The sequence below is a fragment of the Archocentrus centrarchus genome, chromosome 7, assembly GCF_007364275.1.
Source record: "Archocentrus centrarchus isolate MPI-CPG fArcCen1 chromosome 7, fArcCen1, whole genome shotgun sequence".
Classification (NCBI taxonomy): Eukaryota; Metazoa; Chordata; class Actinopteri; order Cichliformes; family Cichlidae; genus Archocentrus; species Archocentrus centrarchus.
In genome coordinates, this window is record NC_044352.1 from 24,745,767 (window position 1) to 24,759,746 (window position 13,980).

At 38.6% G+C, this 13,980-nt stretch overlaps 1 protein-coding gene across 2 annotated transcripts; it reads left to right on the top strand.

Annotated features, from left to right (window-relative positions):
- The first annotated feature begins 871 nt into the window (after nucleotides 1–871).
- On the top strand, nucleotides 872–8,646 carry LOC115783104 (uncharacterized). Of its 2 annotated transcripts, XM_030733756.1 has the most exons (9): nucleotides 872–956; nucleotides 3,716–3,877; nucleotides 4,037–4,126; nucleotides 4,683–4,829; nucleotides 5,778–5,867; nucleotides 6,132–6,212; nucleotides 7,919–8,000; nucleotides 8,231–8,332; nucleotides 8,448–8,646. In XM_030733756.1, the coding sequence occupies exons 1-8, from the start codon at nucleotides 948–950 to the stop codon at nucleotides 8,239–8,241; spliced, it is 672 nt and encodes a 223-aa protein (XP_030589616.1). In that variant the 5' UTR covers nucleotides 872–947; the 3' UTR covers nucleotides 8,242–8,332; nucleotides 8,448–8,646. The 2 variants fall into 2 exon arrangements, with proteins under 2 accessions (XP_030589616.1, XP_030589615.1); XM_030733755.1 differs by lacking the exons at nucleotides 7,919–8,000; nucleotides 8,231–8,332; nucleotides 8,448–8,646 and having other exon boundaries at nucleotides 6,132–6,389.
- Nucleotides 8,647–13,980: the final 5,334 nt, after the last annotated feature.

Consider the following 13,980-nt stretch of genomic DNA (forward strand, 5'->3'; position numbering starts at 1 on the left):
GTATATGTACCTTGTATCTCTCAGCCTACTTCAGGACACACAACCACAATCAGTGAAAAGACTGCTGGTGAGACAATTGTTCAGATGACGATCACTGAGGACTTCCACAAAGACAATAAGCTGCAGAAGGTCCTGGCTGAAAAAGCATTAATATGCACTGGTACAGACCAGTGCATATTAATGGAAAGTTGACTGGAAAGGAAGAAAGTTGTAGGTAAAGGTGCAAAAGTAACAGGGATGGCTGCACGCTTGAGAGGATTGACAAGAAAATTTGAATTACAAGCCTGAGTTATTTCACAAAGAATTGACTGAGGCTGGTGTCAGTGCATCAAGAGCCACCATCTAATATCACTTTACTCCTGAACCAGAAGCATCTCACCCGGGCTACGGCGAAAAGAACTGGACTGTTGCTCAGTGGTCCAAAGTCCTTTTTTTCTTATGAAAATGACATGGGTAAACAGTTTTTAAATAAAATAACACCAAAAAGTTGAGAACTCCAAAAATATAAAATTTATTTAATATATTTATGAGTAAAAACTAAGTTTATGCAAATGAATATTAAAGATGGTTCTCATTGTGGACATGGTTGATTGTCTGAGTCCTAGTGGCAGGCACTTGGAGTGAAACTATTACAGAAAATTTCCTGTCTTTAATCAAAGATCTATGATCATTAGAAATCTTTAAAAAAAATGCTAGGATTCCATGGTCGCCATATTTACCATATAATTGAATATATATATAAACAAAGTCACTGAATGATGTCGCCATAGTTACCATATAATTGAATATATATATAAACAAAGTCACTGAATGGTGTCGCCATAGTTACCATATAATTGAATATATATATAAACAAAATCACTGAATGATCATTTCAGTCCTGAACTTGGAGAGACAAAGACTAACACCGCAAAGATTTAAGCAGAAACTGACCTACTCTCATCATCATGCCAAAAGTAAATATCTGACTCTTTTAAACCTGTAGGCATTGGCTACTTAGCTGGCTAACTTTGAGCTAAAGCTGATTTACCTTAAAGTTAGCATTAGCCACTTTAAAGAGAAATTTGTAATTTAGAAATTGAGCAATATGTCAATTATTTTGGTTCACGTGTTTAAATTTATACTGACAAAACTTAACATTTTAAAACCTTGTGTTTTTTCTGTGCAGTATTTTGATAGTAAAACCTCTTAATTCACTGTTTTGTAGTACCAGGACTGAAACAAGTTTGTAGTATTAAAAAGTTAATGTGAAAAATTACTTTTAAATTAATTTTATTTATATAAATTATTCATTTTTAACATTTTAATCAGTTTGCGGTAAATACAACTCTATGCTGTATAATTACACAATTGGAAAATGTATCCAGTTTAAAAAAAAAAACCTAATTAATAATTGTAGATTTTTTATCTTAAGTTTCAATAATACAGTTTTAAACTGCCCTCTCCCACACTGTTGTTTTCGTTAACGATGACGAAATTATTTCGTTGACGACCCTTTTTTTCGTGACGATAACGAGACGGTGAGGAGATAAACATGGCTGTTTGATGACTAAAACATGAAGAGACGTCAGTGAGTTTTCGTTGACGAGACAAAACTAGACGAGAAGGTAATAAATGTTCAGTAAGTCATCCAAAATACATGACATGTCAAAAGCTAAAACCTATCAGTAATGCTGCTGCATCCCATCTATTTTTGCTCACACCCACCACATCAACTACTTTAATCCAGGGGTGTCAAACTCACAGGACGGGCCAGAATTGAAGGCACAGTACTGAACTGTGTGTGTCTGAGTCGCGGGTCGAACAGGGTAAAAAAATAATAATTTTAATCAGCAATATGAATTTGAATGGCCACAATACAGCAACTTTTTCCTCAACACATTAAATAAAATATGAAATTATACTATTACGCTGCGTAAACTGTGCAGTGTGTCCAGTTTCTCAGCAAAAGGCCTGCTCTGATTTTTTTTTTTTTTGGCAATCACACGCGTAATCACGCGGTCCAGTCCCTGAAGCTCCACGGACGTAGGGATGCTTCTCACACAGCCACCTTTCATAAGACTTTTCCTTTACTTTTCATGCCGTTGACAGATTTCCTCAGGTAGCTCATTGCACCTGCGTATAAGGCACGTCACCAAACTCAGAAGCTATTTCCTCCGAAACTGCCGGTGACTTAAAGCTTTGCCTCTTATAAAGTTCACTGTCTGTGTTACGATGCTCGTGGCGTGTTCTGTCTTCATGACTTTGCTCCTGGTGTGTGACGCAGTGATGCACTGTTAGCTCACCTGTGCAGGTCTCCCTCTGCATCTTCTCCCGCATCCATCCCACCAGTACACTCTTTTACCCGCACATCGCACCTGACCGCAGTTTTTATCCGCTGGTCACTGATCAATGTGTCACTGGCAGCAGGGAAAACGGGTTAGCGCGCAGGTGGCAGCTTTTGCAGTGTATTGTGGGATTTGTAGTATACGTGGTGAGAGCAGTATTTACCAACAGGTCATTAAGAATAACTATATGAAATCATATAAAGCCGTTTAAAATTATACGGGAGGCCGCATGTTCCCCGCAGGCCTTGAGTCTGACACGTGCTTTAATCACCGATGGATCATGGCGGACGGCTCGTTACGCAACCCAAGAAAAGATCTATGGACTTATTTTCAGTATAACACGTTTGAAAGGAAAACTGAATGCATTGTCCAGGGAGACGGCGGTAACTGTGGATTAAAACTTGGCAGAAAAAACACCACAAATCTTAAGCGGCACGTGAAGGCTCACCACCCTGATATTTTGCACTAGTTAAAGATGGTGTCTGTTTTTATATACAACTTAATTGCCCTGGCAGACAAGGTCAAGTTAAGCATGTGTTCCTCATCCATTGCTAATATTTTGGGTTCATGCACTTTAGCAAATTATGAGAAATAAAGCTCCAATTGCCAAAGTGAGAATGTTTTTGTTTACTGCATTTTTGGAGTAATTGATTCCACTGTTGCCACTAATTATTCAAATCAATTTGTAAAGACTAATACTTTCTTCTTTTTTTCCCACTAAAACTGACTAAAACTAAGAGGCATTTTCGTCTGAAAGACTAAGACTAAAACTAAAACGAAAACTAAAACGGTTGCCAAAAACAACAATGTTCCCACAAATTAAACTGCAAAACTTTTAAATCAGAAAATAAATTGTGCTGTCAGTTTTTTTTATTCAAGAAGACTTATTGTTCTTATTGTTCCAGTCTCATTTATTTAATATCAGAGTCTTGGTGGGCATTAGTACGTCAAAATTTCAATTATATAATTGTAAATAAGAGCAAAAACACAAAATAACATAAAATAAAACAGATTACAGTTTGTTCAGTGACCTCCTGTCCCTCACTGACTCAAACGTCTCCAAATTCTGACCTATGATGGTTCCAGTCTTGTGAATCAGTTTGTTGATCCTGCTGGCATCTCTGGCACTGATGCTAAGGTGTACAAGGTAAACAGGAATGGAGAAAGAACTGTCCCCTGTGGTGCCCCAGTATTGCTAACCACCATATCAGACAGGGTTCCCCCCAGCCATACAAACTGAGGCCTTTCTGACAGATAGTCAGCAATTCAGGAGACAGCAGAAGTGGTGACACCCATCCTGAGCAGCTTCTCACTCAGCAGTGGTGGTTGGACTTCTCTGAATATGTTTGCCCTTTATGGTTACCTATTTTTCTTAATGTCTCTGACAGAAAACAATGAAGACAAAGAGGGGACGGGATAGCAGCCCTGAATCCCTTCAAGACCCTCCCAAAAAAAGGCCCTGCACCAAAGCTCTGCCAGCAAGGAGCTGCAGCCCTCAGCCCTCCACCTCTGGCTCCCAGCCTGGACGAGCGGACACTGCCCATCAGAAGGTGAATAGAAAGTATATTGCAGATACACAGAGAACTGGCTTCTCTGCACATTTTCTGTGGTAATTCTGAAATATACAAGAAACGGGTAATGGAAGAATACAAATTGGCATTTTAGACAACAAACAAGTGTCTACACTCATCTTACTGTATCTCCAACAGGTAAACACTGTCCAGCCAGTGAGAAGCTGCAGCCCTCAGCCCTCCACCTCTGGCTCCCAGCCTGGACGAGACGAGGTTGACCAGAAAGAGGTGAGTAGTTAAAATGTGGCGGTGTAAGCAATAGGGGTGGGTATTTCAATGCAAAAAATACTATTATGTATTCACTGGGAACTACTATCCTTCGGATGGCTCCCTTGCATTGTAACAGACTTGTGACTATTACCGGGGAAGTTTACACTGTGTTAGTCTTCAGCTTTGCATGTCTGTCCTCGAATCACGCTGTACCACACACACACACACACACACACACACACACTGTACTGGGCTGACAGTCATTAGTGGCTCTTTCTTCCTCTTTTTCTATTGCTTAGTCCTGGCAGCAGGCAGCTTCCAAGTGCTTTACTGCCACTTTCTGACAATAGAAACATGTTACACTCTACCAGGATTTTGTAAAAACAAGGAAAGCAGTAATTTTTGATTTTTTTTTCTAGTTTAATGACTATTAAAATATATATATATAAAAAAAAACATGAACAGCCTTAGTATGCATACAGAACATACAGAATTAAAACAAAAATATGGGAAATGGCAAATTTAAGAATACTAGTAGGTATTTTGGCCTGAGCCCTCCACCTCTGGCTCCCAGTTGTACCCAGGTTGGCGAGTGAGGAGGTCCAGCCCTGAACCCTCCACCTCTGGTTCCCAGTTGTACCCAGGTTGGCGAGTGAGGAGGTCCAGCCCTGAACCCTCCACCTCTGGTTCCCAACATAGAGAGGAGACTGCCCAGCAGGAGGTGAGGGTCACACTGCTGAAATGGATGCAGTAGGGATGGGCATCCCACAAAGTGCAATAAGAAGGAAAAATATATATATTTTAGCTCACGTTTGTCAGATAAATGTGAGGTAGTCACATTACTGAGGTGTAAGCAGCAGGGATGGGCATTTCTAGAAAAAGTACTATATTTACTGTTTTTCAGAGGTTGTCCCCTTGTATTTGCTAAGTTATGGCAGCCTTGAGACATGCTAGTGTGACCTGGTAGTGTTTACACTGGACCTCATTTCAATCTGTGCCCCAAACAAAAGACCTACAGAGGACCTTTTGAAACCTGTGGTATTCTTTGGGTTTGGATGCCTTCCTCTGATCTCCTCTGAGCGGCCGATTCCACCTGCAAACAGCTTCTAGTTGCATTATGTAAATTAGGAGAAGCTGAGAATGAGTTAGGCTGAGCTAACAAATATCTATATTCTGTGATATGTTTTGGTGTCCCAGTGAGATGTCTGTTTAATAATTGTGGCATTCATAAGCTTGCTGCTTTTATTTCCAAAGCTTGGAAGAGACATCGAGTTGGGTTATTTCTTTAAACCTCTAAGTTATGTTGCTGCCCTGGTTCTGCTTGTTTGTTATTGGTGTCTTGTAAGTCTGTTGGGGATGAGCATAATGTAAATTGACACAATAATAAAAAGCAGCCATCATCATCATCATCACCTTCTGGTAATGGTAGCTTGTTTCAGCCTTTCAGCAGGCAATAAAAAGAAGTAAATGTATATACTTAAACTCAACAGTTAATCAGATTGTTTTTTTCATAATTTAATGACTATTTCAATATTTGAAAATCATGAACACATACCTGACTTCTGTGGAGGTTATCTGTAGTAATGTTTCAAAATAATTACTATATTACTAATTATTTAAGAATATCAGCATGTATTTTAGATGTTCATCAGTTAGTGATGTCTCACAGGAAAACATCACCCAGCCAGTGAGAAGCCCCAGTCCTCAGCCCTCCACCTCTGGCTCCCAGCGTGGACAGGAGGAAGCAGACCAGGAAGAGGTGAGCAGTAAACTGAAACTGAAACACAGAGAACTAATTTCTGTAGAAGTTTCCTAAAAGTACAGAAAATGATTAAAATATCAGGAGACATTTTAAGATCACAATGTTGAACAATAAATTAAGAGGATGATTTTTTTTTTTTGTGTATCTTAAAGAACATATGATTTAATGTAAGCCCTGAGCTTTCCTCTCTACTCAGATGACTGGATGTGTTTTTTCATACTGGAGCATTTTTAACCGGTTTGTTCCTTTTCCTTTTTGCAGCGAGAGATCCAGGAGATGCAAGAAAGTTTTCGCAGTGGGTACTATGGAGTCCAGATTGACATCGCCGGACCCCGCCCCATTGTGCGCATCCCTTCTTGGTTTACACAAAACACTGCTAATGAGGTACTGGGTATGGTCTCAGGGTGGTTTAATAGCTCTCCATTCACACGAGAGATGTAGCATTTCTCACTCACCCGAGGGCAGAGTCTGTCTGACTGTTAGAAATGCATTTAGTGGCAATTTCACCAGCCACACATTTACGCACAGCTTTCATTTTCTTCCTAATTACATAGAAGAAGTGCTGAGTTTGAGTTATAGATTAGTAATGATAGGTTTTAGATATAGAAACATAACGGTTACGTTATATAGCAACAATTACAGCAGCACATTTAATTTTTAGATATTTAATGAGAAGCGCCTTGTTTCTAAATCTCTCTGCACCTCTTTATTTTCACCCTTTCAAAAAAAACAAATCCTTTGATGTATAAAAAACTAATGGTAAGTTTAGGATATAGTTGAGTAATGATAAGTTAGGTTTAGATGACTGGTGAGTGAACGTTAATAAGTCTGTCTCTGTTTGTACACCTCTTCTTTTCTTCTTGAAAAAAGAAGTTAAGAAGTTTAGAAAGTTAAAAAAAAACAGTTGGCACATATTTGGACTGTTGGCCCAAATGTCCAGGGTTAAGGGCAGATGGTGGCAGTGTCCAAAAGTATGTGGTACAGCCAGTCTGTGGGCTACTTTTGCTTGTGCTGTTGTTGGTCTAGACAAACGGACACAACCGAGGTTAGACCCTCCTTGAGCCCTTTGCTTCTTTTCCTTTTCTAATTGCAACATTGTCTGGCAGTCATACATGTTAAAAACATATTTAAAAGCAAAGTTATCTTTGAGAGACAACGTTAGAAGTCACTCTGTGTCTCCTTTGGGTCCTTTGAGCTGAAATTTTAAATATAGATTCAAGCAAAATGTAAGACAGATATTAATATACCTTAAATTGGTATAATATGGAACCTTTAAATATGTTAATTTACTACAGAAGCACACTATTCTATTATATATTAACCTACCCAGTAGGCTTTTCTTTCTCTCTTGGGGCAAGCAAAATATAGCTACAGCTTAGGCCTGCTGGGCTTATATTAAACATTTATGCTGTTAGTGACTAATAAATAGTTCCACCAGTACAGAAATTGATTTTTACAGCTCATCTCACCTTTGAAAATTCAGCAAAGAGGAACCAAAATTTTCCCTGTTGATATAATTCATTGTTTGGATATTGAGAATTATCAGTCTGACTCATGATAATTAGAAGATTTGAACTCCCACTAATGAAGGTAAGTTGAAACACCAACCATTATCTACCCTGGTGTATTGATACATTTTGTCTTACAGCAACTTTATTCTTCTCTCACTCTTACCTGGACATATGCTCATTCACATGTATGTCCAGGTTTAGTAGGTTGTCTTCCACAGGAATTTGTCTCCCAGATGTTGAGAACAGGCCGGCTCCCAGAAAGACAAAAATTTAATGACACTGTCGGAAAGGTCGGTAAGGTGGTTTCTTTTTAAGCCTCTGTTTGTACCAACAGTTTCTAGCCACTGCAAATTAACTCTGGACTTTATCTGATATTCTGCAGATTGGGATGATTTTGCTCTCGCACAGATGGCAGATGTTGCTGTTTTAAGGAACTAAAGAGTTGCATTTGTGGATTTTATTCAGAAAAGGTATATTTGCTGTGATGAATTTGTCTTTAATTTTTTTTTTATCCATCCATTATCACCTACCTCTCAGGCTGTTCCAGCTGTTTACATGGTTCATCCATCTACACCTGTTTTTCCAGCCATTTCAACGCAGCCACCTCTGGTTAACTACAGTGAGTATATCAGACACTAAATGAACCAGTGTATTAACCAAAAAGAAGAACACGCCAAAATTAATTTCACATGGACTGTTAGTGCTATCAGTGTGTTAGCTGGATGAGTGCCTGAATGTTGAGTATATGATGATGTATCACAGAGTTCATTGAAAATCACAAACTCTGTATTATTTAAGTACTTAATGTTTTTTTTTTGTTTGTTTTCTGTTTTTTTTTAATTGCTGTAGTTTTCGTGTGAGCATAACACATCCCAGATGGACCAAGGCATGATGACTATTTAGTGGGCTTAAACCAACAAGCACATCTCGTTTTGAGGAGTCAGCAGATTGGTGTGATCGCTACCTAACCGTCTAACCTCGTCTTTTATCCCTGCTGTCCCAGCCACATCATCATTGGTCATCTCCAGTCTTATATTTCTCTCATATTCTGTCTCCCATCTAACAGTTCACAGCAATCCAGCTCTCTCTGTTCCTGTTGTGCTTCCTCCCTCTACATCCTCTCTTTCAACTGATCCATCACCCACACCTGCCTGCCACACGCTGATTGGAATTCCACTTACCAAAGTGCTACATAAATGAAGATGCTGCTACCTGTGCCACTACATCCGTCCAAGGCCAAGCCCAGAGTGCTCGTAGATGCATTCTCCACAGAAGATGAAACAGACTTATTAAAACTCACTCAACAGATCCCCACAAAGTACAGTCAGCTTAAATGTAACTGAGACAAACTGAATTCACAATTATTGGTTATTTTGGTGTTTAATCTAAATAAAAAAATGTAATGACTCAAATTAACTTGCATTTCAGTTTTCTTTATTTTGTGTTCATTATAGTTTTATATTGTGATACACATGCAGAGGGGTGACAACTTCAGACAATATGTTTTGGTTCCCACTTTACTGATATTTCATAAAAAAAAGAACTGACATAAATGTATACTGACATATAAAATCTTGCTAAATCCAGTGAACTACAGAAGTTTATTACTGTGTTAACACACACACTGTTCAGCTACATAAAGTTTCTGTTTTTTAAATGTACCTGGGTTTAAGTGCTTTAAGAAAATTCTCCATATAAAGGAGATTTTAATGTTGAAACAGCTGCTATCCAACAACTTGCCTGCAGTTTGGTTGAAATTAAAATAAGAACTTACAAACAAAAGAAACTTTGATGAGTTTGGCCCCCATTTGTCTTTTGTCCATTTGTCTCCCCCATCCTTGTGAGGTGTTGGTTATGCTGGGTTCTCTGTGCCTTTGCCTTGTGGACTATGTATTTTTGAATCACTTCCAACAATCATTATTAAAGGAGCACTTTATGTTACATCTTTCCTGCCTTCTGAGACTCCATTTGGGTTCTCATTCGTCACAACACTTAAGTGTCTGTTGGTGAATGTGGGTCAGTCCACTTCTGTCAGCACCCTGACTGCTCTTAAGAGGAAATCTTCAGACCTACTCTGAGACCTTGTGCTAGTGCAGGGGACCCTGGGTTCCTTCTTGTGCAGCACAGTGCCTGGCTTCATGTGGCCCAAGTGTGTGGGCAGTTCCTGGATGATGAAGGCACTGATGTTACGGACTGGCCAGACCTGAATCCAGGTGAGAAACCTCAGGGACATTATGTGTCAGTGCAACTGACACTGCCAAATAGTGCTACAAACTCTCCAGGAGCTCAGTGATGCCTCTGGGAGAAATGAGAAAAAAAATCCTGATGATGTTGGGAATGTTATGGGTAAATGGGGGTCACAAACACTACAACACCACATTATGAGAAGGTAGATCAGCCAGTGATTTCAATTCAGACTATGAATTTTGTTGCGATTTTGAATGCAGCTTTTGGATTCCACATATTCTTCTCATGCCATTTGTTCTCAATTAATTACACAGTATTGATGTATGTTCATTTATCATGAGCCAATGTGTGATTTAAGGGTTCCCTTAATTTTTTGAGTTGTGCATTTAAACACACATCTAGATGTTTACCAGATACTTTATCATCAGGGATCCATTTTTCTTGGTCTAAGAAGAGCTGTCCAGACCTCCTTCACCACAGCCATCACATCCAGCTACACCGAGGCATTCCCAAACCAGCTGAGAGACATGATCTCCCCAGCAGGTCCTGGATCTGCCCTGGTTAGATCTGTCTGAAACAACTCATTTTTCATTAAGTAAAGTTCTGATAAATGTTCGTGCTACATATACATCACCACACACAGCTTTTTAAAAAGTTTGGTGTTTAAAGAAGAACAAAAGCTACAGTAGTAGAAGGTCACTCTGTAGCAACAGACATTACTGGCAGACCTTTGACAGCAAAAAATAATTTATTGATTTTTTTTTGGGGGGGGGGCACTGATGGAGAACAAATCCCTATTGAATATATATTCATATAATTTGACGGCTGCAGCAGCTTCACAGTGCAGCACCAACTCTGAACTTCAGGTCACTTTCTTCTTTTTCTTCTGAATCTGAATCTCATTAATGGCAAATGGTTATAGAGAGAGAGAAGGCCTGCATGAGCAATCATTGTAAACCATATGGAAAACAGCTGCTGTCAATCAGCCAATAGAAAGCAAGCAACAAGCAAGACCTGAATTCTTGATCTGTCAAGTTCTCCTGGAGCAGGCAAAGCAGAGGACCCCAAAGCAGGACTCATAGGCAGAGCTTATACTTAAGCTTAAACTTTATTTACAAAGTCAAAAATAAAGTGAGGCTGGTCAGGTGCCAGCATTACGCATTACTAAACTTGAACATTACTAAGAACGTAACATGAACTAAAAACGTGGCATGAAACATGAAGCGCACAGCAGGGCAGTGACGACAACACTGAGACGAGGACGTGACAAGGAACAAGTGAGAACACAGACAATATTTACAGAGAGGGATAATAATAATAATAATAATAATAATAATAATAATAATAATAATAATGCATTAGTTTTATATAGCACTTTTCTAGACACCCAAAGACACTTTACAATTTCATGCACTATTCATTCTCACCTCAATCATACTTGGTGGTGGTAAGCTACTAATGTAGCCACAGCTGCCCTGGGGCAGTCTGACAGATAATGAGGGAATGGGCAACAGGTGAGGATGACAGCTAACCACAAATACATAGACAAGAAAGGGAAAAACTAAAACACAGAAGAAACACAAGACTATCAAAATAAAACAGGAAGTGACCAAACCTAACACACATGCAGACCTAACACAGAAAACCTGACAGAGGGAAACCAACATTACACAAGGAAACAACAGGAAGGGAAACTAAACACAGAAGGACCAAGACACGGGAACAAAACAGACAGGAAACGAAGAGAAACCCGAATAATATACAAATAAGTAAATAGACAGTTTACCCAAGAACAAACTGAGAAACTACAAGAAACACAACCCGAAAAATATAACAAAACAAAAATTACACAAGACATGAGACAAAGGACTAAGACATGAGAACAAGACAGATACACTATAACAGAAAACCATGGTAACCTAAAATCCTAACTCATAACTCAAAGAAACAACAACATGACATGATCTGAGCTAATACTGTGCTACATTTTTTACATTAGTTAAATCTCCAACTGAAACAGGCAAAATCCTACTTTCTATTCTTGTCTACACTGCTGACAAGCCTGACCAGTGCTCTACTTTTTCTATCACTAAGACTACAGTGGCAGTTGCTACCCAACATGGACTTCTATGAATTTAAAAGCATTTATATACTGCTTTTGCTTCTTCCTGTAAAGATACAAAAAAAAAAAAACATACATATTTAATCCATAAAGCACCATTGTCCTGTTTTCAGATTCTGTAGTTTGCCTGCATATACCCTGTATAGATTTATGTATGACAGTATCCAGTATGTATATATATGTGAGAAAGAATGCATACCCTTTTTTCAGTTCTAAGGTTTTACATATCAGGGCATAAAATAATCTGGTAGAATTAGGTGAATACATCACCAGATTTACATCTCAGACTCTACAGCCAGTCTCAGACTGCATGTTAAATGTTAAAGTTCACGACAGCACAATTAGAATGCTGAATATGCCGTGGTCCTGGGCCGTGGGCCGGTGTTTTGAGTTCTTTGTTGTTGCATTTTCTGGTTGTGTTTCTTGGTTTTTCTTATGGTTTAGCTTCTCAGTTTGTTGTAGTTTTGTATTCTATTGAATGCAAAAGCTACAACAATTCAATTAATAGAATACATTGAATTGTATTCTATTCTATTCTACTGACTCATGGGATGTACTTAGTTTTTCACACACTGCATCTGCATTTTGGCTTAGGTAAATAGTTTCAGGTTTGCATTATTTGTTATTCCCACTCACAATGCAGTTCTCATGGCCAGAATAAGTGCATTAAATAAAGACATTTTGTAATATTTCACATGTTGTTCATCTGAGGTTGTATTTAAATTTGCAAGTTGCCTGTACTGTACCTTTTTTGACACAATCTAAGATGTTTTCAGTAAACTCGACATTTTTTTGATGAACTGCCAGCTGTTGCTCAGTAGCCTCTTGCTGATTGGAAAGCTGATTGTGAATCTTTTAGTTCAACACATACTGTAAAGAAGGACAAGGCGCCACAAAACGGAGCACAGACACTAACCCGAGAAATCTGTTGTCAAATGGTCTCTGTTGCGCTGTGCTGATGGTTGATGGTTGATTCTGCTTCTCCACTGATTGAAATACATCACAACATATTTTGATCACTGATAAACTGTAAATCTTAGACCAGCTTGGGTATATTTTAACATGGACTTACTTTGCATGAAGTCCCAGACTAGTTTGTCCAGGTCTCCTTCCTCTGTTTTGCTATAGATATTTGGGACAGCATCCTCAAAAGCTTCCTGTACCAATTCCTTAGAGTCCCATTGCTTTAAATTCTCTTTGGGGACAAACTTCATATTGTAGTGAAACTAATACTTCTGCTACAATGTCCTTACTCTGCCAGTTCATTTCAACTCACTAATAAAGACATTTATGCTTTAAAGGCAACTCATTATATTAATATACAGATAAGGACTACCCATAAAGGGAAAATATGCTTTAGCTACACAGTAGTCATCCTTAATATAAGCAATCAATTACAATATTGTGCAAAAGTATTGAGCCACACCTCATTTCTTTATATTTTGCTTCCATGGAGCCAGAGTTTCTTGTAATATTTTAAAGTGGCTTTCAGCATCATATACCCATAAAAAAACAACTTAACAAAATTGGGGGGCTGCATCTTAGCCAGTGGTGTTGGAGATTTCGTCAAAATTGATGGAATTATAAACACAGAAAAGTAACATCAGATTTTGATCCAAAATGTTATGCCATTTAGAAAGCATCTGTTTGGCAACAGCTTCATTTTTCAGCATGACAATGACATCCAAAGAAGAGCTTTGAATGTCCTTCAAGAAGCCCGGAGAACTATTTCTGAAGACTGCTTAAAGAAATGACAAGAAAGCTGCCTCACAGAGTTCAGACTGTGCTGAAGAATAAAAGTGGTCATACCAAATACTGACTTACAAGCTCATTAGATTTGTACTAGGATGGATACAACATGATGTGATTTAGCACCATAACATCTCAAAATGCCATATTGCAGCAATAATAATGAAGAACATGTAATAGTGGAAAAGGGTATAAAATCAAACCGGAAAATGCAAGGAACCTTGCCAAGTAGCTTTGATACAGCAGCCAGTTAGGTACACACAGTGCCAAACACAACAATTTTGTACAGTCAGATAAGTGACACTAAAATCATCCAACTCTTTGGTGTTCAGGTCATGAGATTAACTTTTACCTTTTCTGTGGACAATATTCTGGTTGATTTGTGCAGTAGTCTTTGTGTCTAGGAAAGCCTGAATATTGCAGTAATGGGAGATTTTTCGTTCCAGGATGAGCTTCTCTTTGATGAACTCATCCACATTGCGGTTCAACAGCATCTTCGCTTTTTCCTGATTCGTCACACTAGATGGCGCCATCAATCTAC